General features: G+C 47.1%; 1 protein-coding gene across 4 annotated transcripts; it reads left to right on the top strand.

Moving 5' to 3' along the window:
* Positions 1-8,346: 8,346 nt before the first annotated feature.
* On the top strand, positions 8,347-26,986 carry Ptpn18 (protein tyrosine phosphatase non-receptor type 18). 4 transcript variants are annotated; one of them, XM_076915098.1, is made up of 16 exons: positions 8,347-8,488; positions 12,157-12,265; positions 12,550-12,626; positions 12,712-12,807; positions 12,908-12,946; positions 14,170-14,214; positions 20,627-20,695; positions 21,737-21,799; positions 22,090-22,232; positions 22,990-23,056; positions 23,144-23,221; positions 23,316-23,405; positions 23,584-23,672; positions 24,256-24,461; positions 24,825-24,899; positions 25,053-26,986. In XM_076915098.1, exons 1-16 carry the CDS (start codon positions 8,396-8,398, stop codon positions 25,118-25,120), a joined length of 1,407 nt encoding a protein of 468 aa, XP_076771213.1. In that variant the 5' UTR covers positions 8,347-8,395; the 3' UTR covers positions 25,121-26,986. The 4 variants fall into 4 exon arrangements, with proteins under 4 accessions (XP_076771213.1, XP_076771214.1, XP_076771215.1 ...); XM_076915100.1 differs by having other exon boundaries at positions 8,369-8,416; XM_076915099.1 differs by lacking the exon at positions 14,170-14,214.
* Positions 26,987-27,414: the final 428 nt, after the last annotated feature.

Here is a 27,414-nt window from a genome sequence, read left to right as displayed (position 1 = left end):
TATACTGATTGTTCTTTTTAGACAGAGTCTCCTGTAGTTCTGACTGTCCTGGAATTTGCTGTGGAGACCAGACTGGCCTTGAACTACCTCCTGCCTTTACCTCCCAAGGGCTGAGGTTAAAAGCCTGCGCTGCCATGCCTGGTCTGATAGTTCACTTCTAAATAAAGTCCCAGAGAAAGTGGGAAGCTACGGATTAGCCATGCTGACTGGCTCCATCATTAAGAGCCCCTGGTGCTGCCAGCAACATATGCGAACACTTGTCAGAGTAACCTTCCTCTAAGGGAGTGTGAAGCAGATGCCCAGGTCTGTCTCCAAGAAGATGACAGTCTAGGGTGGTGGTTCTCAACCTGTGGGTAGTGACCCCTCAAATGGCCCTTTCACAGGGGTCATCTAAGACCATTGGAAAGTACAGATATTTGCATTGCAATCATAGCAGTAGCAAAATTACACCTATGAAGTAGCAATGAAGATAATTCTATAGTTAGGGGTCACCACAGCATGAGGAACTGTATTAAAAGGGTTTCAGTGTTAGAAAGTTGGAGAACCACTGCCTTAGGGGAGAGGTCAGCATGTGGATTTAAAAACTTTTTTTTTTTAAGAACTGCTTATCTTATGTATATGACTACACTGTAGCTGTCTTCAGACACACCAGAAGAGGGCATTGGAGACTATTACCATGTGGTTGCTGGGAATTGAACTCAGGAAGAGCAGTCAGTGATCTTAACCACTGAGCCATCTCTCCAGCTCCCTGGTATGTAGATTTTAAGGATGTCATTTTTGGTGCCAGCAAAACAATTCAGTGGGTAAAGGTACTTAGTGCCAAGCCTGACAATGTGAGTTCAATCCCCAAACCTATATGAAGGAAGGAGAGAACCCAAACCCACAAGTTGTTCTCTGACCCCCACACATGCCCCTACGCACAAAACAAACAAAAAAAACAATAAAAACTTTTGCCAGGCAGTAGCGATGCACAACTTTAATCCCAACATTCAGGAGGCAGAGTCAGGCAGATCACTGAGTTCAAGGCCAGCCTGGTCTATAAAGTGTATTCTGTTAACCTACACAGAGAAATCTTGTCTCAAAAAAAAAAGTCATTTCAAAATCTGGGAACAGGGCATTAGTATTCCTCCTCGTCTTCTCAAGATTTCCTGCCTCCCTGAAGCAAACCTGCAGGCAAGTCCTCAGGGAAGAACCCAGAGTGCGAGTTACTTCTCAGTTGCTGTGACAAAATGCAGTTTAAACAGGTTTATTTTGGCTCCCAGTCCGTGGTGCAGTCCATTACAGTGGAAGGCAAGGCAAGGAGAAAGTGAGGCAGCTCGTCCCTCTGTGTCAACCATCAGCTCAGAGTGATAAATGGTTGTCTAGCTAGCTCTATGCAGCCCAGGATGCAATCCTAGGAAACGATGGTTCCCACTGTTAGGATGGGCCTCCTGCCTCCATCTGATCAATGTAATCCCTCACAAGCTCGCCAAGAGGCTTGTGTGAGTTCACATCCTGTCAAACTGGCAGTTAACACTGCCCAGCACAGCTCCACTGCACCTCAGCTGACACCTAAACACATCACTTTTAAGCAGTAACCTCCATCCCTTGCCCCCATATGTTTTTGACCACTTTACAGTGCTAACGCACATTCTGTCCAACTTTGAAGGTCTCCATAGTCTTTAGCAATTCATACATCATTAAAAGTCCAAGCCAATCTCTTAACCATGAGCTATAAAACAAACCACATGTTTTTCAACAAAGGAAACATCCCAGTTGCAAAAGGGGGGAATCCTGGCATAGCAAGGAATGATCAGTCCAGAGGAAGACCCAAATCAAGCAGTGCAAACACCAAATCCTGCTGCTTTCCATGGTCCCAGCGTTTCAGGACTCAACATGATCATTTGGACTTAGGTAAACCCACACCTCCAGGTCTCCACTCCCCATGCTGTACACACAGCCTGAGACTCACTCCACGACATGCCTGCAGCTCTCAGCAGACGTCTCATGGTCCTGGGGTCTCCATTACAAACTAGGCTTTACCTTCATAGCTTCACGTAGGGGCTTCATGGCCAACCTGCGGGGGGCCCACCCTGCCACACCTTGCCTGGCTTTATCTGCTCTCTGAAACCATGGACTAGGACTCCATGAACCTCTCAATCTTGCATCTTCTATGGCAGGAAAACCAAGATCCACACAGATGGTGCTGCCCGGTTCTGCTGTTAAGAGGTAGCCTGGTGTCCTTGGGCCACAGCCGTATCCAATTCAGTGTGCTCACCCTAGGGAAACACTCCCCAGTGTCAGTTCAGGCTCTCCTGCATAACACATTTGCATTTTCACAGGTTGGAACTTTTGGTGGATGGGATTGTGCCTGCAAGGACACCATTCATGTAACCCAAGGGCACTGATAGATGTTTCTCCGTGGTGGCTCTGATTGCTTTAACAGTTCTAGCTTCATTCTCGTTACCAGACTACTTGTTGTCCCATCTTGAATTTTTTTCCTCCAAATAAATTTGTCCATGAACTTTAAGTTAAGAAGCCAGGGAACAATTATAGTCATGTCGAAGCAAAGCCAAGGCCAGCAATGGTGCTCAAATTTTGCAGCTCAGTGCTTGACATCTGGTACTCATTCACAATCTTCTGAACTCCAAAGGATGGGCAGCCTGTGGCAGTTTGAAAGAGAATGGCTCCCATTGGCGCATATATTGAAATGTTGACTCCCAGTTGGTGGACTTCTTAGGAAGTGTTGGATGGGGTGACCTTGTTGGAGGAGGCGTGTCACTGGGTGGGCTTTGAGGTTTCAAAAGCCCTTGGCAGGCCCAGTCTTGCCTTCTCTGTTCGTTGCTTGAAGATACATAAGCTCTCAGCCACTGCTCTAGCACTCTGCTTGTCTGCCTGCTGCTATACTCCACGCCATCATGGTCAGAGACTCGCTCCCTGAAATGTAAGCAATCCCTGAATTAAACGCTTTCTCTTAGAAACTGCCTCTGTCATGGTGTCTCTTCACAGCAATAGAACAATAACTAAGACACAGCCCTCCATTTCTCTGCCTCTGGTATCTGCAGCAAACATGGCTTGCTTAGTAAGCTGGCTTCTCTCTACTGCAGTCCTTGTCCGATGGTGCTCCATAGCTTCCAATGTGCTGGGCTCTCCATGGCAAGTAAGAAGGCTGTACCTTCACCGGTGGCCTCTCTTGGCCTCCTCGTGGACTCTGACCGAGACTTCACCTTTACCAGTGACCTCTCTGCGGTGAGACTGCCACTCTGCCACACAGTGACAAGTCTCAGCTGCTCTTCATGACCACTTCAGGCCTACAAACCCGATCCCATATGGGAGACTTTTACACATCATCAAGTTCAGCTACCAGCTCGAGATGCAGCGTTGCCTCCAGCCCAGGCCACAGCTTCCATATGCCAACCCGGAGGAAAGAACTTCCAGAAGGTTTCACCTCAGTGATACTGGCCTCTTATTAATTGCAGCCACTATTTCAGCATCCGTTATGCCAGTAGAACAAAAAAGGTCTCACTTCCAGATTCTTAATTCTGATTTACCACACAAATGAAACTGAGAAAGACAGTCAAACTTCCCTCAGAAACATCATAAGCCAGTCTCTATCATCTTATTTTCCAAGGTCCTATGGAACAGATCATTAACACTCAAGGGCTTTTCCTGTCCAGAGTTCCCAGATCCTCCATGGTCTTTCCCATGAATCAGCATTGTCAGGTTTGTCACAGCAAAAACCCCGTTCCTACAATCTAGTTCCAATCTAGTTCATTTTCAGTACTGGTTATAAACATCGTGACCGGAAGCAGCTTTGAGGAATGTGCTGGCTAGTTTTATATCAGCTTGACACAAAGCAAAGTCATTTGGGAAGCAGAAACCTCAACTGATAAAATGCTTCTACCAGATTTTCCTGTGCTGTATTTCTTTTTGTTTTGTTTTGTTTTGTTTTGTTTTTTGATTGATGATTGATGTGGGAGGACTCAAGCTCACTGTGGGTGGGACCACCTTGGGCTGGCGGTCCTGAGTGCTGTATGAAAGCAGGTTGAGGAAACCAGTGAGCAGCAAGCATTCCATGGTCTCTGGCCCAGTTCCTGCCTATCAGGTTCCTGCCTTGAGTTCCTGGGGTGACTTCTTTTGATGATAGACTACGATTTTGGAAGTATAAGTGAAATAGATTATTTCTTCCCTGAGTTGCTTTGGGTCATGATGGTCACAGCAATAGAAACCATAACCAAAGAGAAGAAAGAGTTTATTTGGCTTCCAGGTCACAGTCAGTCACTGAGAGAAGCCACCTAAGGAATTCAAGTCAGAACCTAGAGGCAGGAACTGAAGCAGAGCCTTCTGAGGAATGCTGCATTACTGCCCTGCTTTCTCCAACTTGGGCACAGCCAGCTTTCTTCAAATGATATTTTTTTCCAGACAGCTTGCTTGTACAGCCCAGGACCACCTGCCTGGGGTAGCACCACCCACAATGGCAGGGTTCCAACATCAGTTAGCAATTTAAAACACACACACACACACACACACACACACACACACACACACACGACTGTCCACAGACCAATCTGATGGAATAGAGGCAGTTCTTCAGCTAAGGTTCCCTCCTCTTCAGGTGTGTCAAGTTTGACAACCAAGATTAGCCATCACAGACAGACAAGAAGAATCCTGAAAAAACAGACTCCCATCTGGACAGCCAGACAGTTGGACAGATTTTTGGGCAGATAAGAAGATAGACATCTAGATAGATCAATGGTCTCAGAGAAATATAGCCACGCCCTTCCTTGCTGACTAAGGTTAATCCCAGCCAACAGAAGACAGACCATCTCCACCAAGTAAATTACCCCAATGGAGACCCACCTCACCCTCCCACTCAGCCTTCAGATGGATAGACTTACTTATTACCCAAACTTAAGCCTATGAGGAAAATCCTCTTAGTAAGATTCCACCTTTTGGAGAAATAGACACCACTGGGTCTCCAGCTGGGTTTTCATCCCTGGCTTAGACAGATCTCCAGCTACCAAAGTAGAGATTCCTCAGGCACTGGTCAGCTCTCCTGCCCCCTGCTTATGACCATATCTGACGCTATGATCTCTCAGAGCTGCCGCTGCTCCTGGGTACTGGAGTGGTCTCCAATGACCACTGCCCACCAGTGACATCTACTGTTGGCTCCACAGGGGTCTTTCATGATCCCTTGGTGACACCCCTCCATCTGCACTGGAGGGTCCGGGCTTAGGATGACCGCAATTAGTCATCTCAGAAATTCAACTTTTCCAACTCCAACTTTCCACACAGTTCACAGACCTTCTGTATGCTGTCTCCCTGAGTTTTCAGCAACCCCTTCCTGCCCATCCACCAGGCATTTGCAATCCCACTGGCATTTACACTGGCATTTCTGCTTCTCTGGGAACTAGTACTCCAAGTCTCCGCAGCCACTCACGACTTCATTGCCCTTCACCCAGCTCCAGAGGACACCACCTCCCCAACTGCTGTTAGTAACATTCACTGACCTCCAGTGAACTCAACAATTACTGTCCATCCTCAGTCATTCCTGCTGACCACCTTAGAACACGCAGGTGTGCACAGTGACTCCCCAACAACTTATAGTAAGTAGTTTAGATTCCCCCACTTTTGAAAGCTCAAAACCATTTAGTTCTTCATAGACATATACATAGATATATATACATTATGTATTTCGATATATTCCTCTCATTCTTTAATATCGTATCTCTTTCTGCAGACCCCCTTCTTCACAAGCCCTCCTCCTGCTTTCACGTCTTCAGTGTGTGTATGCCCCTACCCCCCCCCCCCCACTGCATTTAATTGAGGTTGCCTGAGTAGGAATGGGTACAGGGCGGTCATTTATTTGAGTGAGGGAAGTATCACTAGCAGTATCACTGAGGAGTATGACTCCCTTCCAAAACTATTAAGTGCCTATAGCTTCTCAGGGAAGCATGAGGCCTCCTGTGCCCCACTTACGATGGAACTTGGGTGGGCCCAATGTTACGAGTCCATGCATGCAACTGCTATGTCACATCCAGGAGAAACGTTTCATGACACTCCTGCCCTTCAGCAATTTTCCCTGAGCCTCGGAGAGTGGATACAGATGTCCCTTTTAGGGCTGAGTTCTCAACAATTACTCACTGTCAGTGCTTGAACCCCTTTGATATTACTCTCACTTCTCAATACTGAAGCTAGGTCCAGCAAACTAGAGTCTGCAAACCACACACATTAAAAATTGCATTTGGCTGAGTGGTGGTGGCACACACCTCTAATACCAGCACTCAATGGCGAGGCAGAGGCAGGTGGATCTCCGTGACTTCAAAGCCAGCCTGGTCTACAGAGCTAGTTCCAGGATAGCCAAGGCTACACATTGAAACCCTGTCTCAGAAATTATTTTTTGTATCTGAGTATCTTACCTGCTTGTATATCTGCACCGTGTACATGCATGCCTAGGGCTTGTGGAGGCCAGAAGAGGGTATTGGGTTCCCATGGAACTCAAGTTTCTGATGGTTGTGAGCCACCATGTGGGTGCTGGGAATGAAACCCCAGTCCTCTGGAAGAGCAGCCATTGCTCTTAACTGCTTAGCCGTCGTTCCAACCCTCCTAACATTTTTATTACATTTACTTGAGTGCTTACACACAAGCCTGTTGATCGGGTCAGAGGACAACTTGTAGAAGGTTTTTGTTTTCCCCCTTCCACTACCTGTGTCAGGAGATGGAATGCATCTTGATAGGCGTGGCAGCAAATTCTTCACTTGCTGCCATCTTCCCCCTTTCAGTGAAAAGTTTTTTTGGATACAGTTCTCACCCTCATACTATCTGGCTGTTTTGTGTTGCCACAGGTTGGATGGAGATCTAGTGACAAAGCCCAAACCAGTTCTTGTCTGGCTTTTAAAGATGTTATCCATTCCTTCATTTAAACACTGTGATGATCAGGTTAACAGCCTTTTACCAATGATCCCACTGATCTTCCAATGACTTAAAGAACGTTCAATCCTCCTTTGCCTACCTTTACACACAACCCCAAACGGATTTCCTAGAAGCCCTCCCTCAACAGAGTTAGCAATCTTGAAATTCTTTGGTTCCTTTATTTTATTTTGTGTGAAGGGAGATACACCCTCACCATAGAGTCTGTGTAGTTGTCCAGGGACAGCTTTCTGGAATCGATTTTCTCCTTCCACCACGTGGGTTTTAGGTATCAAATTCAGGTCGTTATGCTTGGTGGCCAATGCATTTTCCCACTGAACCATTCCACCATCATTAAAACATTTTCTCTTTCTTTCTTTCTTTCTTTCTTTCTTTCTTTCTTTCTTTCTTCTTTCTCTCGTTCGTTCGTTTTCTCTCTCTCTCTCTCTCTTTCTTTCTTTCTTTCTTTCTCTCTTTCTTTCTTACTTTAAGACAGGATTTCATCTATCACAAGCGAACTTCGAATTCACAGTGTAAGCGAGGGTGACCATCATTTTCTGATTCTCTTGCCTCCACCTTCTGAATGCTGGAACAGGCACCAATTCAGCTACAACCTTAGCAAGGCCTCATCTCCAATCTTTTTTTTTTTTTTTTTTTTTTTTTTTTTTTTTTTTTTGTTTTTTCGAGACAGGGTTTCTCTGTGTAGTCCTGGCTGTCCTGGAACTCACTCTGTAGACCAGGCTAGCCTCAAACTCAGAAATCCGCCTGCCTCTGCCTCCCAAGTGCTGGGATTAAAGGCGTGCGCCACCACCGCCCGGCCCTCATTTCCAATCTTGAGTCTCCAGGACCCCAGGAGCTTGAGCATCGGATGTTCTTTAAACTCCTAAAGGTGGGCGGGGGAGTGTTGAGATCCGTTTTCCTTCCAATGCCTCTATTCTCTTTCTTCCAGAGGGGTGTGGGTTAAGATCCTGGTGTCCCCGCTTTTCCAGCAAATTCCAGAAGTGAAAGGGCATCCCCTCTCTCCTCTCAGGAATAGTACTTTTTTCAAAACACAGAGGCAGGGCAGTATTTTTCATCGAAGCCTGCCTTTCCCAGATCTCCCTCATATTCTGCAGTCGTGCGCCTGTGGACGTCCGCGCGCACAGGCTGGGTGGCGTCACCTCTCATCAGGACTCCGGAGCAACCTTTGGAACCCGGTTTGCTAGGTTGAAAGAGCGGCCATCCCCCTGGAAAGGCAAGTAGAACCGAGAGTTCTGTGAAGAATCCACTAGTTGCTGCTGAATTACCGGAGGCGCCAGTGGGGAATTGCAGGACCCGCAGTTAGAGGGACGGCCAGTTCGGCTGGGCGGGGCGAACGGAGTGAACTCCTAATGCCATTGGCCGAGGGGCGCGGCCTGCCCGCCATTATCGGTCTTCATTGGCTGCTGGGACGGAGGCCCCGCCCCGCAGCTTCTAATCTCTCTGGGTCGGAGCGCTCCTTGCGGAGACCTCGCGAGCGGGTCGCAGCATGAGTCGCCACTTGGACCTGGTGAGGAGCTTCTTGGAGCAGCTGCAGGCCCGGGACCACCGGGAGGGGGCAATCCTCGCCCGTGAGTTCAGCGTGAGTGACACTCCAGCCATCAAGCTTCGCAGCCAGGCGCTCCCCACGGCTGTCCACCTGTGCAGTCTGAAAGCTCTGACTTTTCCTCTCAGCTCCCGGGGCGTCTCCTGCCTCCGGCTCTCCGGTTTCCTCTTCCCGCACTTCTCTCACCCTGTCTCCCAGCCTTTCGCACTCAGTCCGCAAGTGCCCAAAGGGTGAAGTTGGCCGCTGTTTGGGAGGAGCCAGACACACTTAGGTGTGGGAACAATCCTTTTCCCTAGCGGGGCGGTGGCTTCTGCCAGTGAGGGAGGCAGCACACCTGCGCCTGACTCCAGTCGCCACCAGGGCCACTCCTGGGTCACCTTGTAATGCCAGGGAGGAAGTGGCTTGGGGCAGCTAAAAGAGGAACAAGGAAACTTGTCGCCTAGCTTTTTGGTTTCGAGTTTCCAGTCTATCCTAGGGCTTTTCGGAACTGCAGCCTTCGTAGCTCTGACCTCAGTTTCACCTGTTTTGAATTGTGAATGTTAAAAGCCAAGCCGGTCTGAAAATTAGGTGGTTTGGGTAGATGCACCTACCTATTGGGTATTCACTTTAACTTGGCTTACAAAAGTTGTAAACGTTACATCAGGCCAATCAAGCTTGTTAGAGGGAATGCCACTCAGCAGCCATGCACACAACATGTAATGAAGTATTTTAAATATAGTGACGTGATCCAAATACGTAACACCATGTATCAAACTTGGAATATAAATTATAAAGATATAAAAATAAATGTGACATTAAATGCTCATTTACAGGCTGGCATGGTGGCACATGCCTGTGATCCCAGCAGGTTGGTAGCCTAAAACAGGAGGACAACCATGAGTTCAAGGCCAGCCTGAGTTATATAATTTGTGACCACTCTGAAATACTCTGGAGATTGTCTCAAAGAATGAAAAAGATAGTTTACACAAAGACCAAATATGTAACCCTATAGCAGCAATACACTGATGGCGCATGCCTTTAACCCTAGTGTTGGGGTCCACACTAGCCCCACGTTGGGGCAGCCAAAAAATGTCGCGGCCCGAGCAAACTGTTGAGGCCCGGGCCGACCCACGTTTGGGCGGCCACCGTATCCAGGCCCAAGCTGCCGCTCTGGTCCGCAGGTCGGGGTTCAGCAAGAGCGAGAGTGAGGATGGACTCGAAGAATGCAGACTAGACAGAGTATAATTCAATCCTGTTTATTCTTCAGTCTAAGTCCTAAGTCTTGAGTTCCTAGTGCCTAGTCCCTAGCTCCTAGTCCCTCCAAGTTCCAAGTTACTTCTTCCAAGTTCTCTTCCAAGTGCCTGCTACCTGTCTTCTCTCTGCTGTGTCTGGTTCTGTTCTGTGTCTCCCTAATGTCTGATGTGTCTGATTCTCTCTAGAGCCAAGTGTCTTCTACCTAATGTCTGATGTGTCTGATTCTGATCTGTTCTGTCTCTGCCTTTTACACGTCTCACTTCTAAGCCACGCCTCTAAGTTACACCTTTAATCATGCCCTTAGGTCTTGTCTCTAAATCTGATCTCTACACTTCTAAGTCATACTCTTAAGTCACACACCTTTAATCTCACGCACCTTTAATCTCAAGGTATCTAAACCAAGATTATCGGAGTGTGCTCAGCTGTTGTAGGCTATTGTAATCCAAGTCTCATGTCAGGGTATATGGCTCAAGATGGCTGCAAAGCTGATAGCCACTTTCTGCTAAAAGTCGGCCCCCAACACCCTAGCACTCAGAGACAGGGGCAGGAAGATCTCTGTAAGTCTGAGGTCAGTCTACTCCGGGACGGCCAGGGCTATGTGGGAAGACCTTATCTCAAAAACAATCAGTCAAACAAACAGAAAACCCAACTAACTAAACAAGCAAAACAAAACAACAAAACAACCACAATACCACAACATTAGTAAGAACCAAATTTATAGCAGGGTGATGGTGGCACACACCTTTAATTTCAGCACTTGGGAAGCTGAGACAGGTAAATCTCTGAGTTCAAGTTCAGCCTGGTGTGCAAAGTGAATTCCAGGATGTCCAGGGCACCACCAAGAAACCCTGTCTTGAAAACAAAACAAACAAACAAAAAACCCAAACCAAATTTATTAAGTTCATAAGTGAATATACACAACGAGTATATGGATAGATTAAATGCGAATCTAAATTTGCACATGTAAAATACTGTAACATAAGAACTATATCAGCATAAAATAGAAATTTTGTAAACAAGAAGATGTGCATAAACCTGCATGTGGCCGGGCGGTGGTGGCGCACGCCTTTAATCCCAGCACTTGGGAGGCAGAGGCAGGCGGATTTCTGAGTTCGAGGCCACCCTGGTCTACAGAGTGAGTTCCAGGACAGCCAAGACTACACAGAGAAACCCTGTCTCGAAATCCCCCGCCCCAAAAAAAACACCTGCATGTGGTGTATTTTTCAGGTTGACAAGAACAGTTCTGAGGGCTCCATGCAGAATCTCTCACTCACTCACTCCAGAACTTTGATTTTTTCTACACCCACTGTAGGAAGAAGGTGTCTCTGGGGGTTGGAATAACCTGATCGACATAAGTAAACCACTTTGGAATGGTGGCCCAAACACAATGCCAATCATTGCAATTATGAACACCCAATAAGAGTGATGCTTTTCACTAGTTATAATAATGAACCAGCTATAACGTACCTATAGTATCTTCTTACATGTTATATATTATACCTCATATCTATAGCATATTGTCATGCTGTACTTCTATAAGGTATTTAGTTTTAATTTTTATTTGGCATATGTATGTATATATGCAGGTATACACGTGTGTGTTTACATATACTCTCGGAGGCTAGAAGAGGGTAATGAGTCCCTGAAGCTGGAGGTACTGGCGTTTGTGAGCTGGCAAGTGCTAGCACCAGACTTGGTCCTCTACAAGAGCAGAAAGCACTCCTAACCACGTAGCCATCTTTTCTAAGCCCTATTATTTTTTGAGACAGGGTCTTGAGACAGGTTCAGGCAGGTCTTGAGTTCAATAGGTAGCCAAGGATGACTTTGGACTTTTCTTTTTTAATTATATGTATGTGCACACATTTTTTTTTGTGGGTGGTGGGGGGGACTGTAGACAACAGTAAGAGTTACCTTCTACCTTACCTTGTGGTGAAAGTCACATTATCAGGCATGGTGGCAAGCTCCTCTACCCACTGGGGCTTCTCCCTGGCCCCGGTTTAATTTGGGGTGAGGGGTTTGTTCATGCTACAGCACCTATATAAAGTCCGAGGACAACTTTCTGGTGTTGCTTCTAGCTCCTTATGGTGTGGGATGTAGAGGTTGGGTAGAAAAATCTTCAGGCCTGTGCAGAAAGTACTTATTATACGCACCGAACAATCTTTTGGGTCTAAATAATGCATATTTTGTTATCATGATTTATAGTACAGTATACCATGGCTGAGTGTGCAGATCTGAGAGGTCTGGGTTCAACCTTTGTTGGGGTATCTCCTTGTGGATCCTTTGGCAAGTTACTCAACCACTACTTACATCAACATTCATCTGTACAATGAGGAGTGGATACCACTTACTTAGGATGTCTAAATTCCCTAGCACTGAGTCTGGCTTCCACCTGCTATTCTAGATATTATTACACAGATCCTAATACAGGTGGGTCTCACTCTGTTCTTTCTGTTCATGGTGCCTTCCACTAGGACATTAAGGCCCGCTCGGTGGCCTGGAAGACTGAAGGTGTGTGCTCCACTAAAGCCGGCAATCTGCTTGGGAACACGAGGAAGAACCGCTACAAAGACGTGGTGCCGTGTAAGCCAGTGGGTGCCTTGTGGGAGCCAGTGCCACGTGCACAAATGCTGGGTGGTCCATTTGGCCACACCCACCCACAGCCAACCCCTCTCACCCACCTCCACCACCACCACCCCCACTCCCCAAAGCATGCTATCGCCCATGCTTGAGGTGACTGCATTACTCCCTGAAGCCACAAGGGGGCAGGTCCCCACTAGTGTGCTGTCACCCTGCTTGCGTTTGCCTGGGAGGGCGTCAAAGACTTGACACCCACCCCTCCATCCATATGTCTCATCCTCTCGCAGATGATGAGACGAGAGTCGTCCTTTCCCTGCTCCAGGAGGAGGGACATGGAGATTACATCAATGCCAACTTCATCCGGGTCAGGCTAGTGATCAGGGAAGGGGTGGCTTTGGGGTGGGTTGGAACGGGCTTCAGAATCTTGTTAATGAATGGGCCTTTCCCAGGGCACAGATGGAAGCCAGGCCTACATTGCAACGCAAGGACCCCTGCCTCACACTCTGTTGGACTTCTGGCGCCTGGTTTGGGAGTTTGGGGTCAAGGTCAGCTTTGCGGGACAGAGAGAGGGAGAATGGTTCTGAGTCCCTGTCCTTCAGATTTCTCCTTACTCAGTGGCCTCCCTCTTCCTTGCCGTTTGTCTAGGTGATCCTGATGGCTTGTCAAGAGACAGAAAATGGACGGGTATGTATCCTCAGCCTCCTAGAATGCAAACAAGGCTTGTGCAGGGAGGAAGAGGGGAAGCTTGGGGTCTCCTTCTTGTCCTTAGAACCAGGGTGGCTGACTCCACGGCAGCTCTTCAAAAGCCACTGATCCTAATTTTGCCTTGATCTTTTTCCTCTTGATCTTGGGGTTGTCTCCTAAGTAGCCGCAGCCCCGGCTTTCCACTAGCCTACAACACGGCCAAGGACCTGTACTGAAGAGTTTCCACCCTGGTCTTGCTATTACCCTTCCTTGCCTTTTATACTCCCCTCGACCTGTAACAGAGAAGGCTCTACTTTGGAACTGTCCTCTGCCATCATTGCCCATTCTGTTAGCTGGACCTTCACATGGGGGGCAGGGACAGGAGTGGAGGGTCACCCACCCTCCACTCCTGTCCTCGCCCCCCCCCCACCTCTAACTCCTTCCTGTGTTTTTCCATTTTCTTCAGCACACGGGATAGTTCTAAATGTGAAATGCATGTCACAATAGTATGAGGACCCCCCCCCCCCAAGCTATTATTTTTTACCTTTGTCTTCTTACTTGGATACAATTCAGCGATCTGGCCAGGCGTGGCAGCTCTCTCCTGTATGTATTTTAGGTTCTTGGGAGGCCAAAGTGAGAAGATCAAAACTTTGAGGCCAGCCTGGGCGACTCAGGGAGACCATCAACGCTTCCATCACCCCGTTAGCAGTCGCAGTCATAGCCCGTGTTTAGAGCCACAGGCAACCCCTAGTCTCCTTTTGGTGGCAGTAGATTTGCCTACTCAGCGTGTTTAACACGAAATGGAATTGTGCGGTGTGTGACTTTCACGACTGGCTTCTTTCTCTTTGTGTACAGAAGCGTGTCGCTAGTGTATTTCTTTTGATTGCTGAATAGCAACCCATTGAATGTAGCTACATGTCACCCCTCCTCTAAGCAGTTTGTGGATGCTGGATTGCTTCTCTGAATCACACCTCTGTGAATGTCCGTATGCAAGCCTTTGTGCCGACATGAACTTTCGTTTCTCGAGTTTGCATTGGGTGGAACAGTTGGGTCACAGAGGAACTCTAATTTTAACTCCAGTTTAAGGAAGTGACAGGCCCTTTTCCAGAGTAGTTGTATCAGATTACATTTCCATCCACGGTGCACGACTCCAGTTTCCTTATATCCTCACCAACAGTTCAGATTCCTCTTTATTTTGAAAATCTTTTACTTATTGTGTGCAGGTGCATGTTCATGTGTGCGCATGCTTGCTGTGGAGTGGGGCGGAGGTAAGAGACAACTTTGGGAACTGGCTGTCTTTTTCAACCACGTGGGTTCCTGGGATTGTCTTGACAACAAGTGTCTGCCTGATGAGCCATCCTGCCTGTTCCCTGCTTCTCTCTTCTCTTCTCTTCTCTTCTCTTCTCTTCTCTTCTCTTCTCTTCTCTTCTCTTCTCTTCTCTTCTCTCTCTCTCTCTCCCTCTCCCTCCCTCCCTCCCTCCCTCCTTCCCCCTCCCTCCTTCCCTTTTTCCCCCTCCCTCCCTCCCTCCTTTCCTCCCTCCCTCCTTTTCTCCCTCCCCCCTCCTTCCCTCCTTCTCCCTCCCTCCTTTCCTCCCTCCCTCCTTTCCTCCTTCTCCCTCCCTCCCTCCCTCCCTCCCTCCTTTCCTCCTTCCCCCTCCCTCCCTCCTTTCCTCCTTCCCCCCTCCTTCCCTCCCTTCCTCCCCCATTTCTCTCTCGTTGTAACCATTGTTGGGAAAATGAAGGACTTTTAAACCTTGTGGTAAAATATATGTAAACATAAAAATGCTTTGTAAGGGGCTGAAAGACATCTGGAGGTTAAGAGCACTTGTTACTTTGAAGAGGACCTACTCCTAGGACTTACATCAAGTAGCTTACAATTGCCTGTAACTCCAGCCCCAAAGGGATCTCATGCCCTCTTCTGGCCTCCTTGGGCACCCAAACACATTTAACTTTCATTCAAACACACACACTCACATGAACGCACACACTTGCATGCATGCACACGCAACCACCCAAATAAATAAATAAAAGGCATAAAGTCCTCCTCCCCTGGTCCTGGCCACCTGTCTTCTGTGCCCATTGTTGCCTGTCCTAGTTATATCGTGTAAGCAGGATTATAAAATATGTGCCCTTCCTGTTTCTAGTTTCTTTCCCTTGATGGTTTTAAGGTCTGTCCATGTTGTCATGGGTACCTGAATGTCATTTATCTTAAGACTGAATATGGTCATGTCTACCCTACCCATTCATTATTGATAGACAGTTAGGCTGTTCCCCCTTTTAGACCACTGTGGCTACTGCAGTTGGCACACACTGGTAAACTGTTATCCCTTGACTTCCGGCTTTCGTTTTCATTTGCATGAGTCGGTGTACATACGTGTGTGGTTAGGGATGTGTGCCTCTGACATTCTGCTGGCTCTTTTGTTCCTTTCCGGGTCCTCCCTGCTTGAATTTTCTCAGCTTGGCTAGAAGCTGACAAGCCCCAGAGATCTCCCTGTCTCTGCCCACTGCTAAACTGGGGCTTCAGGGGCTTCAGGTATACAAAGATGCCTGGCTAATTATATAAGGTGCTGGGATCTGAACTTCCAGTGTTCAGAGGCATACCAAAGAGGGCATAGAACCCATTACAGATGGTTATGGGCCACCATGTGGCTGCTGGGAATTGAACTCAGGACCTCTGGAAGAGCAGTCAGTGCTTTTAACCACTGAGCCATCTCTCCAGCCCCCGTGCAACACTCTTAATTGCTGTGCTATCTCTCTAGAACTGTCTATTTTTTTCTCAATTATTTGAATATAAATCTGCAGTAGAATTGCTTAATTTTTTTCCCCACAATGGCTATACCTTTTAGGCTTCTACTGGCTAGGGGTTTTAGTTTCTCTGTATGCTCAGCAACACTTGCTATTTTGCGTGCATTCATGAGTGTGTGTGTGTGGTGTGTGTACACATTTAGAGGCCAAAGGAGGATGTCAGGTGTCCTGTTCTATCCACTTTCTGCCTTTTTCCCTTGACACGGGAGCTAGTCTGGCAACCATGCTCCAGAGATTCTCCTGTCTCTGCCCCTGTGATGTTGGGGCTACAGGGATATACCAGTTGTTTCCTGTGGGTGCCGGGTATTTGAATTCAGATCCTCATTCATTTTCAGCAACTGTCCTACCCATGAGCCCTCTTCCTGGGCCAACAGTTATTTACTTCCCACTCGTGGGGATGGAGAGATGGCTCAGTGGTTAAGAGCATATCCTGCTGTTGCAGAGGTCCCACGTTTGCTTCCTTAGCACCAACATCAGGTGACTCTCAAGGACTTATAACTGAAGCTCCAGGGGACCCGACAACCCTGGCCTCTGCAGTCACCTGCATTCACAGGCATGTACATCCAAGTTAAAAATGATAAAGAGTCCTTGTTTTTGTTTGTTTCTTTGTTTATAGACAGGGTTTCTCTGTGTAGCCCTGGCTGTCCTGGAACTCAGTCTGTAGACCAGGCTGGCCTCGAACTCAGAGATCTGCCAGTGCTAAGATGAAAGGTATGTGTAACCACTGCCTGGCAAAAAATAACCCTTAAAAAAAGAAAAACAAAACCACTCGTGTGTGTGTGTGTGTGTGTGTGTCTGTGTGTGTGTGTGTGTGTGTGTGTGTGTATTTTCTCTGGAGATATATATATATATATATATATATATATATATATATATATATATTCAGGTTCCATATTAAAATTGAGTTATTGTTTTTAGTACTGAGTTGAAAGAGTTCTGGATAAAAGTACTTAGCTGGGCAGTGATGGTGCACGCCTTTGATCCCAGCACTTGAGAGGCAGGAGGATCTCTGTGAGTTTGAGGCCAGCCTAGTCTATAAATGGAGTTCCATGATAGCCAAGGCTACACTGAGAAACCTGTCTCACAAAAACAAGAAAAGAAGGAAAGTAAGAAAAAGAAAGAAAGGAAGGAAGGAAGGAAGAAAGAAAGAAAGAGAGAGAAAGAACTTGGCTGGCATGGTAGTACATGCCTTTGATAGGCAGAGGCAAGTGGATCTCTGTAACTTTTACACGTGCCTGGTCAACACACAAGTTCCAGGTCAGCAAGGACTAAAATTTACAACTTTGAAATTTTTATCATATTTTATACTTCTTGATGTTGTAGGCTTGTTTTAATTTATGACACACCAAATAGCTTCTATTGAATAACAACACAGAATTGATAGTCCTATACTGACCTGTTTCCGAGACCTTACTGAGTTTATTAGTCTGGCATGTGTGATATGCATTCTTTAGTGGCTTCCCCATTTAAAAAAAAAAAAAATAAAGAGCCATGTCATATATGGATCAGAGCTTTGTTTCTTCCTTTTCTAGCCTGCGTGCTGACCCCTCCCCCACCCTAGTACCCTCCTCTGTCACTTCCTCTTCTCTGTGTGGGTGAGGTTGAAACTGACTTGCTCCTGACTCCGCCCTGTGCTTCCTGGGTACATCACTGGGCATCTCTGTGCAGTTTGTAAATGCTCTTGATCATGATGAAAAATTCCTTTCTACTCTAATTCTTTTTATTTATTTTTTTACCATGAAGCTAGGTTGTTTGTCAAGTTTTTTTCTCCCACTGTCTATTCATATGATCCTGTGGTTTTTTGGTGTGTGTGTGTGGTTTTTTTTTTTTTTTGTTTTGTTTTGTTTTTTTTTTTTGTTTTTTCTGAGACAGGGTTTCTCTGTGTAGCCCTGGGTGTTCTGGAACTCACTCTGTAGACCAGGCTGGCCTTGAACTCAGAAATCCACCTGCCTCTCTGCCTCCTTATTTGTTTTTTTAAAGATGTATTTATTTTATGTCTATGAGTACATTGTAATTGTCTTCAAATAGACCAGAAGAGGGCATTGGATCCCATTACAGATGGTTGTGAGCCACCATGTGGTTGCTGAGAATTGAACTCAGGATCTCTAGGAAGTACAGCCAGTGCCCTTAACCACTGAGCCATCTCTCCAGTCCCTGATCCTGTGCTTTTCTTTTATAGTCTATTAACATGATATCTGACACCAGTAGGTTTTGGGTTTTTTTTTGTGTGTGTGTGTGTGTGTTTAGGTCTCTCCCTCTCCCTCTCCCTCTCCCTCTCCCTCTCCCTCTCCCTCTCCCTCTCCCTCTCCCTCTCCCTCTCCCTCTCCCCCTCCCCCTCCCCCTTCCCCTTCCCCTTCCCCTTTCCCTCCCCCCTCCCCCTCCCCCCCTTCCTCTCTGCCATAGCATGAGTGTGGAGGTCACAGGATGAGCTCTAGTGTTGTCTTTACCTTCCACCTTGTTTGAAATGGTCTGTTTTGCCGCTGACCTGCAAGCTTCCAGGAATTCTGCCTCCTCTCTTGATGCTAGAATTATAAATGCACGCAACTGTGTGCAAGCATTGCATGGGCTCTGGGGATGCAACTCAGGTACTCACACTTGCACAGCAATTGATAAATTACCCAGCGAGTCATCTCTCTGGCTCTAACACTGATTCGTTTTCATTGTCAAAAGCCGTGCATTCCTAGGATTAAACCTACTTGGCCATGGTGTATAATACTTGACTAGTATTTTAGCTCTAAGTTCATAAGACACTGGTACTTTGCTTTCTTTGTGATGCCTGATTTCGGTAGGAGGGCCATACACGGCCTTAGTGTGCTGGGTCGTGTTCATGAGCCTTCAGGTTTTTTGCAAGGATATGTGAAAGGTTGGTATTAATTCTGCTTGTTTAGTAAATGTTATTAGATTGTTTTTTTTTTTTTTTTTTTAAACAGGAGGCCAAAGTGTGAGGAATGTTATAATGTAACCACATACTTGATTTTTGTCTTTACTGTTCCCTGTAGTTTCAAGTTCCCATCTGGTGTCCCATCCCGTTTATATGAGGAGCTTCTTCTCATAAATTTGCTTGCAATGCATTTGCCTACGTTTTGAATGACAAGGTTTTCATTTTGTTTTATTTGTGGGGGGCATGAGTGTGCTATGGCACATGTATGGAGGGCAGAGAACAGCTGCCTAAGACTCACTTCTCTCCTTGCCCACGTGGGACCTGGATATAAGACTCAGACTGTCGGGTTTGGTTGCAAGCCCCTTTACCCACTGAGCCAAATATCCAGCCTCAAGGTTTCGTTTTCAATTCCAGCACTTTTAGGATATCACACGATGCAGAGTTTCTGAAAGAAATTGTCGTTTTGCATTTTTCTCTTTAGTATTATTGTTGTTGTTTAATCAATTAGGTCACGGGGTGCTTCAATATTGCTTTATGTATTTTTTTCCACTCAATACAGATTTTTGTCTTTTTTTAGTCTCATCAGTTTGGGGGAATGTTCTGCTTTTCTTTCTTTTTGAAAGATTTATGTATTTTATTTTATGTGAATACACTGTTGCTGTCTTCAGATGCACCAGAAGAGGGCATCAGATCCCATTACAGATGGTTGTGAGCCACCGTGTGGTTGCTGAAAATTGAACTCAGAACCTCTAGAACAGTCAGTGCTCTTAACCCCTGAGCCATCTCTCCAGCCCCAGCTTTTATTTCTTAAAGTATAATTTCTGTTTTCTCTGGGGCTGGAGAGATGGCTCAGGGATTAAGATCACTGGTTGTTCTTCCAGAAGACCTAAGTTCAATTCCCAGCAACCACATGGGGGCTCACAACTATTTATAACTCCCGGTCCAAGAGACTGAGTACTTGCCTCTGGCCTGAGGCACCAGGCATGCACATAGTAGCCAGACATACATGTGGACAAAATACTTACACACGTAAAATAAATTAAAACTTTTTCCCCTGTTCTCTTTAGCTTGCCTCTCCAGGACTCTGGGTAACGCTTGGTATGTCCCACTATGGACTGATTCTCTTGTTTATTTCAGGTTTCTCTTTTTTGCTTTGTCTCTTGTTACATATCCTCCTGGTTCCTACTTCTCTTTCTTTGGGGGTTTAACCTGCTGTTAGTGAGTCGTGTTTTAGAATTCCATCTAGGGCTGTTTTTTGCATTTCATTTTATTCTTTGTTATATTCATGTTTCCATTTGACTCTGTGTATATTGCTATTTTAAAGTCTTTGCCTCTTTTTCCTCTGTTGCTTCGGGATCTTTTCCCACTCTCTGATTATCCCCCTGGTAACCAGCCACATTTTGCTACATCTTCATTTGTCAAGGACAGCAGATGCTGGATTTTAAGTGTTGCATAGTTCAGTGTTAGATTGTGTTGACTCTGGTTAAAAAGTGTTTCAAGTGTTTTACTTTTCTAGGAAGTCAGTGAAGACTCTTCTGGATATTTTATCACCTTGCGATTTCTGTTTCCCTAGCTTCTGATTGCATAGCTCTCTTCCCTGCAAATTCTTTGTCACTCTCTCTGAGCTCTGATCTTCTGCAGCATAGTGGAATCACAGGGCTCCTTAGTTCTTACAGCTTAGTGATGTAAAGGTGGTAGGCCAGGTAGTCAGCTTAGTGAGCACCATCCTTCAGGGCATGTGTCTAAGATAAGTAGTGGTCCCATGCACTTAGTTATAGCTCCAGGCTGTAGGAGGATATCCTGAACTGTCTTTCCCCAGCGTGGATCAGAAGCTTGCTTGCTCCTATGCTGTGCAAGTGTTTATGTTATACTCTGCAGCTGGCCTCCATTACAGCTGCAGCTCCTGACCCTTCCACAGGTAGCTCTCAGGGTGTCCTGTCACTTGGAAGGTGATCTCCTCATCCACTCTTTGCCCTTCCTGCCTTACTTTGCAGAGGAAGTGTGAGCGCTACTGGGCCCAGGAGCAGGAGCCTCTACAGGCTGGGCCTTTCTGCATCACCCTGGTAAGCTGGAGCAGGGGTGAGAACAGAGGTGGTTTCTGCAGGAACTTGGGTAGTGTGGGAGATCTCAAGAAAGACCTATAGAGTGAGAAGCCTTGGGTTAGGCTTAGAAAGATGAACTGTTTTTCTCACAGCTCGCTTACACTGTGAAAAACTCAGAATACATGCAGGGTAAGTGTTTTTCCCAGGCCCTAGCACTGTTAACTATGATTACAGTTACCTCTGTAACCAAAATGTACCAGTTCAGGTTCCTGCAATTCTTGTTTTACAGTGTTCTTTACTGGAGGAAATTCCTCCACATACAGGTAGTTAGCCATTAACAAATGCAATGAGACCATTGTATTACAGAACAATAAGACTCTCTTATGCTCTCTGTAAAAGGATTAGTTTGGTTTGTATATGCAGTCCTCTTTCCCTGTTTTGAATGATCTGGGAGAAGTTTGGGCCAAAAGAAAAATTTAAAATATCATCAGTATAGAAATTTATTTGAATTAAAAATATATGGTATATATATATATATATATATATATATATAGAGTAACATAATACTTACCTAAAGGACATATCATCATTGGTTATGAAACCATTTAAAAATATTCTTTTGAAGTTTTAAAAAAAATGTAATAAGAGTGCAAGAGGAAGCAAAAAATATAAATCTCCTGAGGACTGGAAATTAGACACACTGAGCTCATCCACCAGAATCTGAACTGTAAGACATGCTCAGCAAGGTCTGGAGGCTGAACCACCTGGTTAAGCCAGCAATCTCAGGAATGCAAAACAGCACAGCAGGCCTAAGAGTTTTCAAAATGTTTTTAGTACTCGATTTTTCAATCAAGAATGCTTTGCTTCCATCAGACATGGTAGGTAGTACACACCTGCCATCCCAGCACATAGGAGTGGATCCAGAGAGGGATCTCTGGTTTGAGGTCAGTCTGGGCTCCACAGCAAGGCTTATTTCCAAACAAAAACCAAACCCCAAACCTTTGCTTTCTAGAATTGTGAAATGTGTTGCTAAGGTCTCTATTTCTCTTCTCACGTGCTCAGACAAAGGAGACAGCACTGAATGCAGACATCACTCTCAGGACCCTCAAGGTTACATTCCAGAAGGTACCGAAAGGTTAAAAGGTGAAGGGGCTCTTGCATGAGATGAGCTGTTTCCTCTCCTGTAAATAGACACTCATGATACCAATCCGTTCCTATCACCTTCAGTTATTACGCAGTGGACTTGCTTGTCTTGGTGGCACCGAGGGTGGCACCCATGGCCTTTTGCATGCTATGCAAGTCTTCTTAGACTTCTTCCTTATCTGGTGGATTTAAATGGAATATGCTTAGAACTGTAGTAGGTGATGGTCTTTTTTTCTTTTCATTTTTTTCCACTCTCTGTTCTCCCATCTCAGGAATCCCGCTGTGTGCACCAGCTACAGTATATGTCCTGGCCAGACCACGGGGTTCCCAGCAGTTCTGATCACATTCTCACCATGGTGAAGGAGGCCCGTTGCCTCCAAGGACTTGGATCTGGACCCCTCTGTGTCCACTGCAGGTTTAGGAAATTAGCTTTATGAGGATCTGGTGAGGCAGAAGGGAGAGGATGAGACAGAAAGGCAAGGGAGAGCGGTTGTGGCTCCATCTTTTGAGAAATTTCTGGCTGTATGTTCATGATACAAAGAGCTGGAATCGTTAGCTGGAATAGACAGCCTGCTCAAGAGTAAGCATATAGCTGATCGTTCACAAGTCTACGTGAATAAAAAAAAAAGGTTTTCCTGGGCTGATGAGTTCAGATCTTCATTACCCAGTCAAAGCCAGGACAGGTAGCTTGCCCACTGTGTAAACCCAGTGCTGGGTGATGGGTAAAAACAAGTGAATCCATTGAGGGGGTTGCTAGTCAGTCCAGCAAATTGTGAGCAGCCTGTTTAGTAAGAGACCCTGTCTTAAATTTAGTATTGACCTTTGGTTTCCACATTCTCTGTCACCACACACACACACACACACACACACACACACACACAAAATGGGTGCATACTAATGCACACATAAAACCAAGAGGTTTTATTTAAGATTATAATCTAGGGATCCTGTAATTTAAGAGATACTGATCTCCCTCTGCTCAGCTCAGCTCAGCTCAGCTCAGAAGGGGTTCTGATATCCCAGCACTTAGGAAGCTGAAGTCAGAGGCCAGCCTGGGCAACACAGCAAGACCTGCGGAGAAGGAGGAAGAACAGAATGGAAATGGAAAAAACTGGGGAGAGGGGCATTGTGGGTAGGCTACGATGGTGTCCTTTCTGATTCTTGATTGTCAGTGCTGGCTGCGGACGAACAGGTGTCCTGTGCGCTGTTGATTATGTGAGGCAGTTGCTGCTGACCCAGGTATGATGTCCTCTTCCCTTTGTGCAGTGCGTCCCATGTCCCATGCCTGCCTACCAGGGCCTGTTCACACTTCCCTCTCAATCCCAGACAATCCCGCCCAACTTCAGCCTCTTTGAAGTGGTCCTGGAAATGCGGAAACAGCGGCCTGCCGCAGTGCAGACAGAGGTATGTGCTTGCCCCGTTCTCTCTTTCCCAAGGACGCAGGAAGGCTTCCCTATCTTCCCAATCTCCCCTTTTCAATGACCACTCACCCCAACAGGAGCAGTACAGGTTCCTGTACCACACAGTGGCTCAGCTATTCTCCCGCACTCTCCAGAACACCAGCCCCCACTACCAGAACCTCAAGGAGGTACGGAGCCCCCAATTCTACCTTTTCTGCCAGCCATCAACACTGACTCACTGTGAGAGGCACCTTTGCCCCTCAGAACTCCTTCTTCAGGCTGTCCCCTCCGAAGCTCACTTCAGCTCCCACAGTGACCTGCATCAGGGGCATGGCCTCATGATCCTTCCTGCCTGCTTCCCTGCAGAACTGTGCTCCAATCTGCAAGGAAGCCTTCTCCTTCAGGACCTCCTCAGCCCTGCCTGCCACATCCCGCCCACCAGGTGGGGTTCTCAGGTACTGGCTCCATCTGCTCACTCACTTCGCCCCTGGAACATCAACTCCTATAGTCTGGGTTAGCTTTTCCCTTGGTCTTAGAATCCCAATCTCTCTCTCTCTCTCTCTCTCTCTCTCTCTCTCTCTCTCTCTCTCTCTCTCTCTCTCTCTCTCTCTCTCTCTCTCTCTCTCTCTCTCTCTCTCTCCATTGCTGGAGGTTAGAGTACAACCCTGGGTATGGGTCTTACCTTTCCCATGTTTTGACACAGTCTCTCTGTGTCCCTCAAACTTCTGGTGATTCACCTGTCTCTGTCTCATTGTAAGAGGGCTGGGGGTCACAGACACGCGTGGCCAAGTCTGGGTTTACATGGGTCCTCCCTAGTCCCACTTACCAGTCTGACCCTGTTCCTCTTGCTGTAGGGATGGTTACTAGGGACACGGAACCCCAGCTTTCTGCCCTCGAGTGGCCCGCCCCTTCCCTCCTTTCCTGCTCTGGGGACTTGAGCAGGCAGGAAGGAAGCCGGTTGCCTGGGCTGAGCTTGCTCCCTCCCCCGCTCTCCTTGTGCTTAGAGCTTTCACTTCCTCTGCCTGCTGTCCGTTGCAGGAGCATCTCGGTGCCTGGGACCCCGACCCTTCCCATGGCCGATACTTACGCTGTGGTGCAGAAGCGTGGCGCTCCGGCGGGCACAGGGCCGGGGACGCGGGCGCCCAACAGTACGGACACCCCGATCTACAGCCAGGTGGCTCCACGTGCCCAGCGGCCCGTGGCACACACCGAGGACGCGCAGGGGACACCGGCACTGAGCCGAGGTGAGTTGAGGCTCTCCGGGGATGCAGAGCTGAGGGTGAGCACCTGTTCACATATTCCCCGCTCTCCTAAGGCTCGGAAGGGTCTAAGCGGCCACGCGGAGGCCAGCCCCCCCCCAACATGGCCACGCCCTCAGACTCTTAAGTTTTGGGGTTCAAGCCCCAAAATGAGCCCTAGGACTCAGCTGGGAGACTGGGTTCTCCAAGCCAGGCCCCCAAAGACTGACCTCCGTACTTGGCCACGCCCATTGCCCCGCCTCCAACCTCTCCCTCGGGAAGGGAACTGTGTGTAGCTGCACACCATTAGAGTCCCTGGAACTCATAAAAGCAGCTTGAGCTGACCCATAGGGGTTCTCCTGCCCTCAGTTCCTGCGGATCAAAACCCTTCCGGGCCTGATGCCTATGAAGAAGTAACAGATGGAGCGCAGTCCGGTGGGCTAGGTAAGTCAGAGGATAAGGTGCAGCTTTGGAGAGCCCCAGGTGCTAGGGACTCAGGTTCTCCTTCATATACCTGGATCTGGAGCGGGGCGGGTTTGGAGGAGGTTGCCCTTTCACACCTCACTCAGCTTCTGCATGGAACTCTTCTTCCCTTAGGTTTCAACTTGCGCATCGGAAGGCCCAAAGGGCCGCGGGATCCTCCAGCAGAGTGGACAAGAGTGTAATGAGTGCTGTGTCATTCAGTGATGGCTGCACTTCTGCAACCACCATGCTGCTGTGCAGTATGTTATGTATGAGTGGGACTTGTGGGCCTGAATCCAAATAAAAGTTTCTCAGGGCAGAAAAAAATAGGGGCTTTGCCCCAGTGGTTATAGCAGTCAAAGTCTGGGGCTAGGAGAGATACGTGGGAGGTGGTGGATCTACTCTGAGAGAATTTAAGGAAGCACATCAGCGGTGGGCATCGCCGCCACCCTCCTCCCCATGCACCTACTGGAAAGTGCACCCCAGAGTCCTAACTTGACAAAGCCCTCAGAGAAGTGCAAGTGCCATGGATCGACATGCTGACGTCCAGTTAGAAACACGGCTAGATAGATCCTTATATAAACTTGCAATGAGCTAGAAAGATCTCCGGCTGGTCAGAGAAATGGATCACCCAGTCAGGTAAATAGTATGCCATCCAGAAAGACAGAATTTCAAGCCCCGTCTTTCTTGAGATGCATGAAAGTAGATCCTCAAGAATATGTGTATACAATGCTCTACCCCTGATCCTGCCCTCCTGCCCCGCCCCACTGCCATAATGTCACAAACAAGTCAGGGTCTATATGGCAGTTGTTCATCTACTCAGTCCTGACTATGCCTTCTGACACAGTGCCTTCTCCAGGCTCTTGGAAAGCCTGTCTTGAATTTGATGAAGGCTCCTACCATGAACTTGCGTATCTAGGCAAACAACATTAAAATGATTTTTGTAGAATTCAGCGAAGAGTGGCCAAAAGCTCGGCTCAAGAGCCTTACACGGCTTCCTGAATGTCAGACCACAGCCAGATGCAGGCTCCCAGGTTCACGGTGGTCCTGGGAAGTAATTTGCCTTTTGAGTGTTGAGGAGGGTGTGGGCTGTGAAACTTATTTGGTCACAATATCTGTTCTCATTGTCAAATGCTAGAAAATCTGTGCCATGAACAGCTCAGCCAACAGGAGCCGCGGATGACAGGGAAACCTTGTGAATCTTCAACACCTCAGTAAATGTAAACTCTCAGATGAGTTGGGGGCAGGGGGCTGATCATGCTGAGAGGTAGCTGGGAGCAGAGAAGAGTCAGGGTTTTACATTTAGAGCACAGTCTGGGGCTGACCATCTTAGAGTAACAAAAGGAAGGGAAGAGGAGGGATAAGGTATTATTTAGCACAAAGGTTAACCTCAAAGCCAGAACCTTTGAATTCCTTGGTCCCAGAGACCAGCCAGGAAAGCAGTTAACTCCTGGAAATGGGGATCTGTTGCAGAAAGAGAAAGAATTGTTCATGAGGCCAAAAAACCAGGACAGCTACGGTTGATAGGATTAATTCTGAGCTCTGTGGGCACTGTGTGGGTCTTAGCTGCCCTGTCTGAATACAGGGAGCGGCTGTGTTGAAATCTAAGAGAACGAGTCTCTGGAATCAGCAGATGGGAAGACTCCCAGGCAATCTGTTGGCAGGTCCTGACAGTTCTACCCTCAGTCAGATGGCTACTCACTCCGGACTGGTCTCTGCAGCCGCCTTCCTAACCTTCCTTTTATTCCCTTCTGCCCAGAGTAACCGCCAGACTGCTTTTATTGTTAATATTGAATGGCAACTTGACAGAATCTAGAGTCACATAAGAGACAAACATCTTTGTGAGAGGGTCTGTGGTTGTGTTACCAGAAGTGGGAGGACTCACTATTAGGATGGATAACCCTATTCCATGGGCTGGGGTCCTGGGCAAGCTGGGCACCCGGATTTATCTCTGCTTCCTAACTGCAGATGGCATGTGACCAGCTGCCTCCTGCTCCTGCAGTGACTTCTTCGCCATGGTGGACTGTATTCTGGAATTGTGGCCTCAAATAAAACCTTCCTTCCTTAAAGTTGTGTTTGTCAGGCATTTTGTCCCGATAATAGCAAAGTAACTAATACATGAAGTACAAGTTTAGTCCAAGGAAAGTCTTAGGTGGTCTTTGATGTTCCAAAGAAATGGGACTCTGTTGTGTTGCTTTTATGTTTCTTTTGTTATACTTGAGACTAAACTGTGGGCCTCATGTGTGGCAGCCTGGTGCTTTACCACCAAGCTAGACCCCCGGCCATCTTGTAGCTGTGTATTTATTTTTTAAAGTTTAAAAACAATTATTTTCATGGGTGTTGTCTTAGTTAGGGTTTTACTGCTATGAACAAACCCCATGACCAAGGCAAGTCTTATAAAGGGCAACATTTGGTTGGGGCTGGCTTACAGGTTCTGAGGTTCAGTTCAGTATCATTAAGGTGGGAACATGGCAGCATCTAGGCAGGCATGATGCAG

Source organism: Arvicanthis niloticus, chromosome 17 (assembly GCF_011762505.2).
Source record: "Arvicanthis niloticus isolate mArvNil1 chromosome 17, mArvNil1.pat.X, whole genome shotgun sequence".
Lineage (NCBI taxonomy): Eukaryota > Metazoa > Chordata > Mammalia > Rodentia > Muridae > Arvicanthis > Arvicanthis niloticus.
This window is presented reverse-complemented; position numbering and strand designations above follow the sequence as displayed.

Coding starts and splice junctions, on each gene's coding strand:
- Ptpn18 (XM_076915098.1), top strand. CDS start 8,396: ATGAGTCGCCACTTGGACCTGGTGAGGAGCTTCTTGGAGCAGCTGCAG. Junction 12,266..12,549: donor CTACAAAGACGTGGTGCCGT/GTAAGCCAGTGG, acceptor ATCCTCTCGCAG/ATGATGAGACGAGAGTCGTC. Junction 22,233..22,989: donor CCCCTCTGTGTCCACTGCAG/GTTTAGGAAATT, acceptor CTTGATTGTCAG/TGCTGGCTGCGGACGAACAG.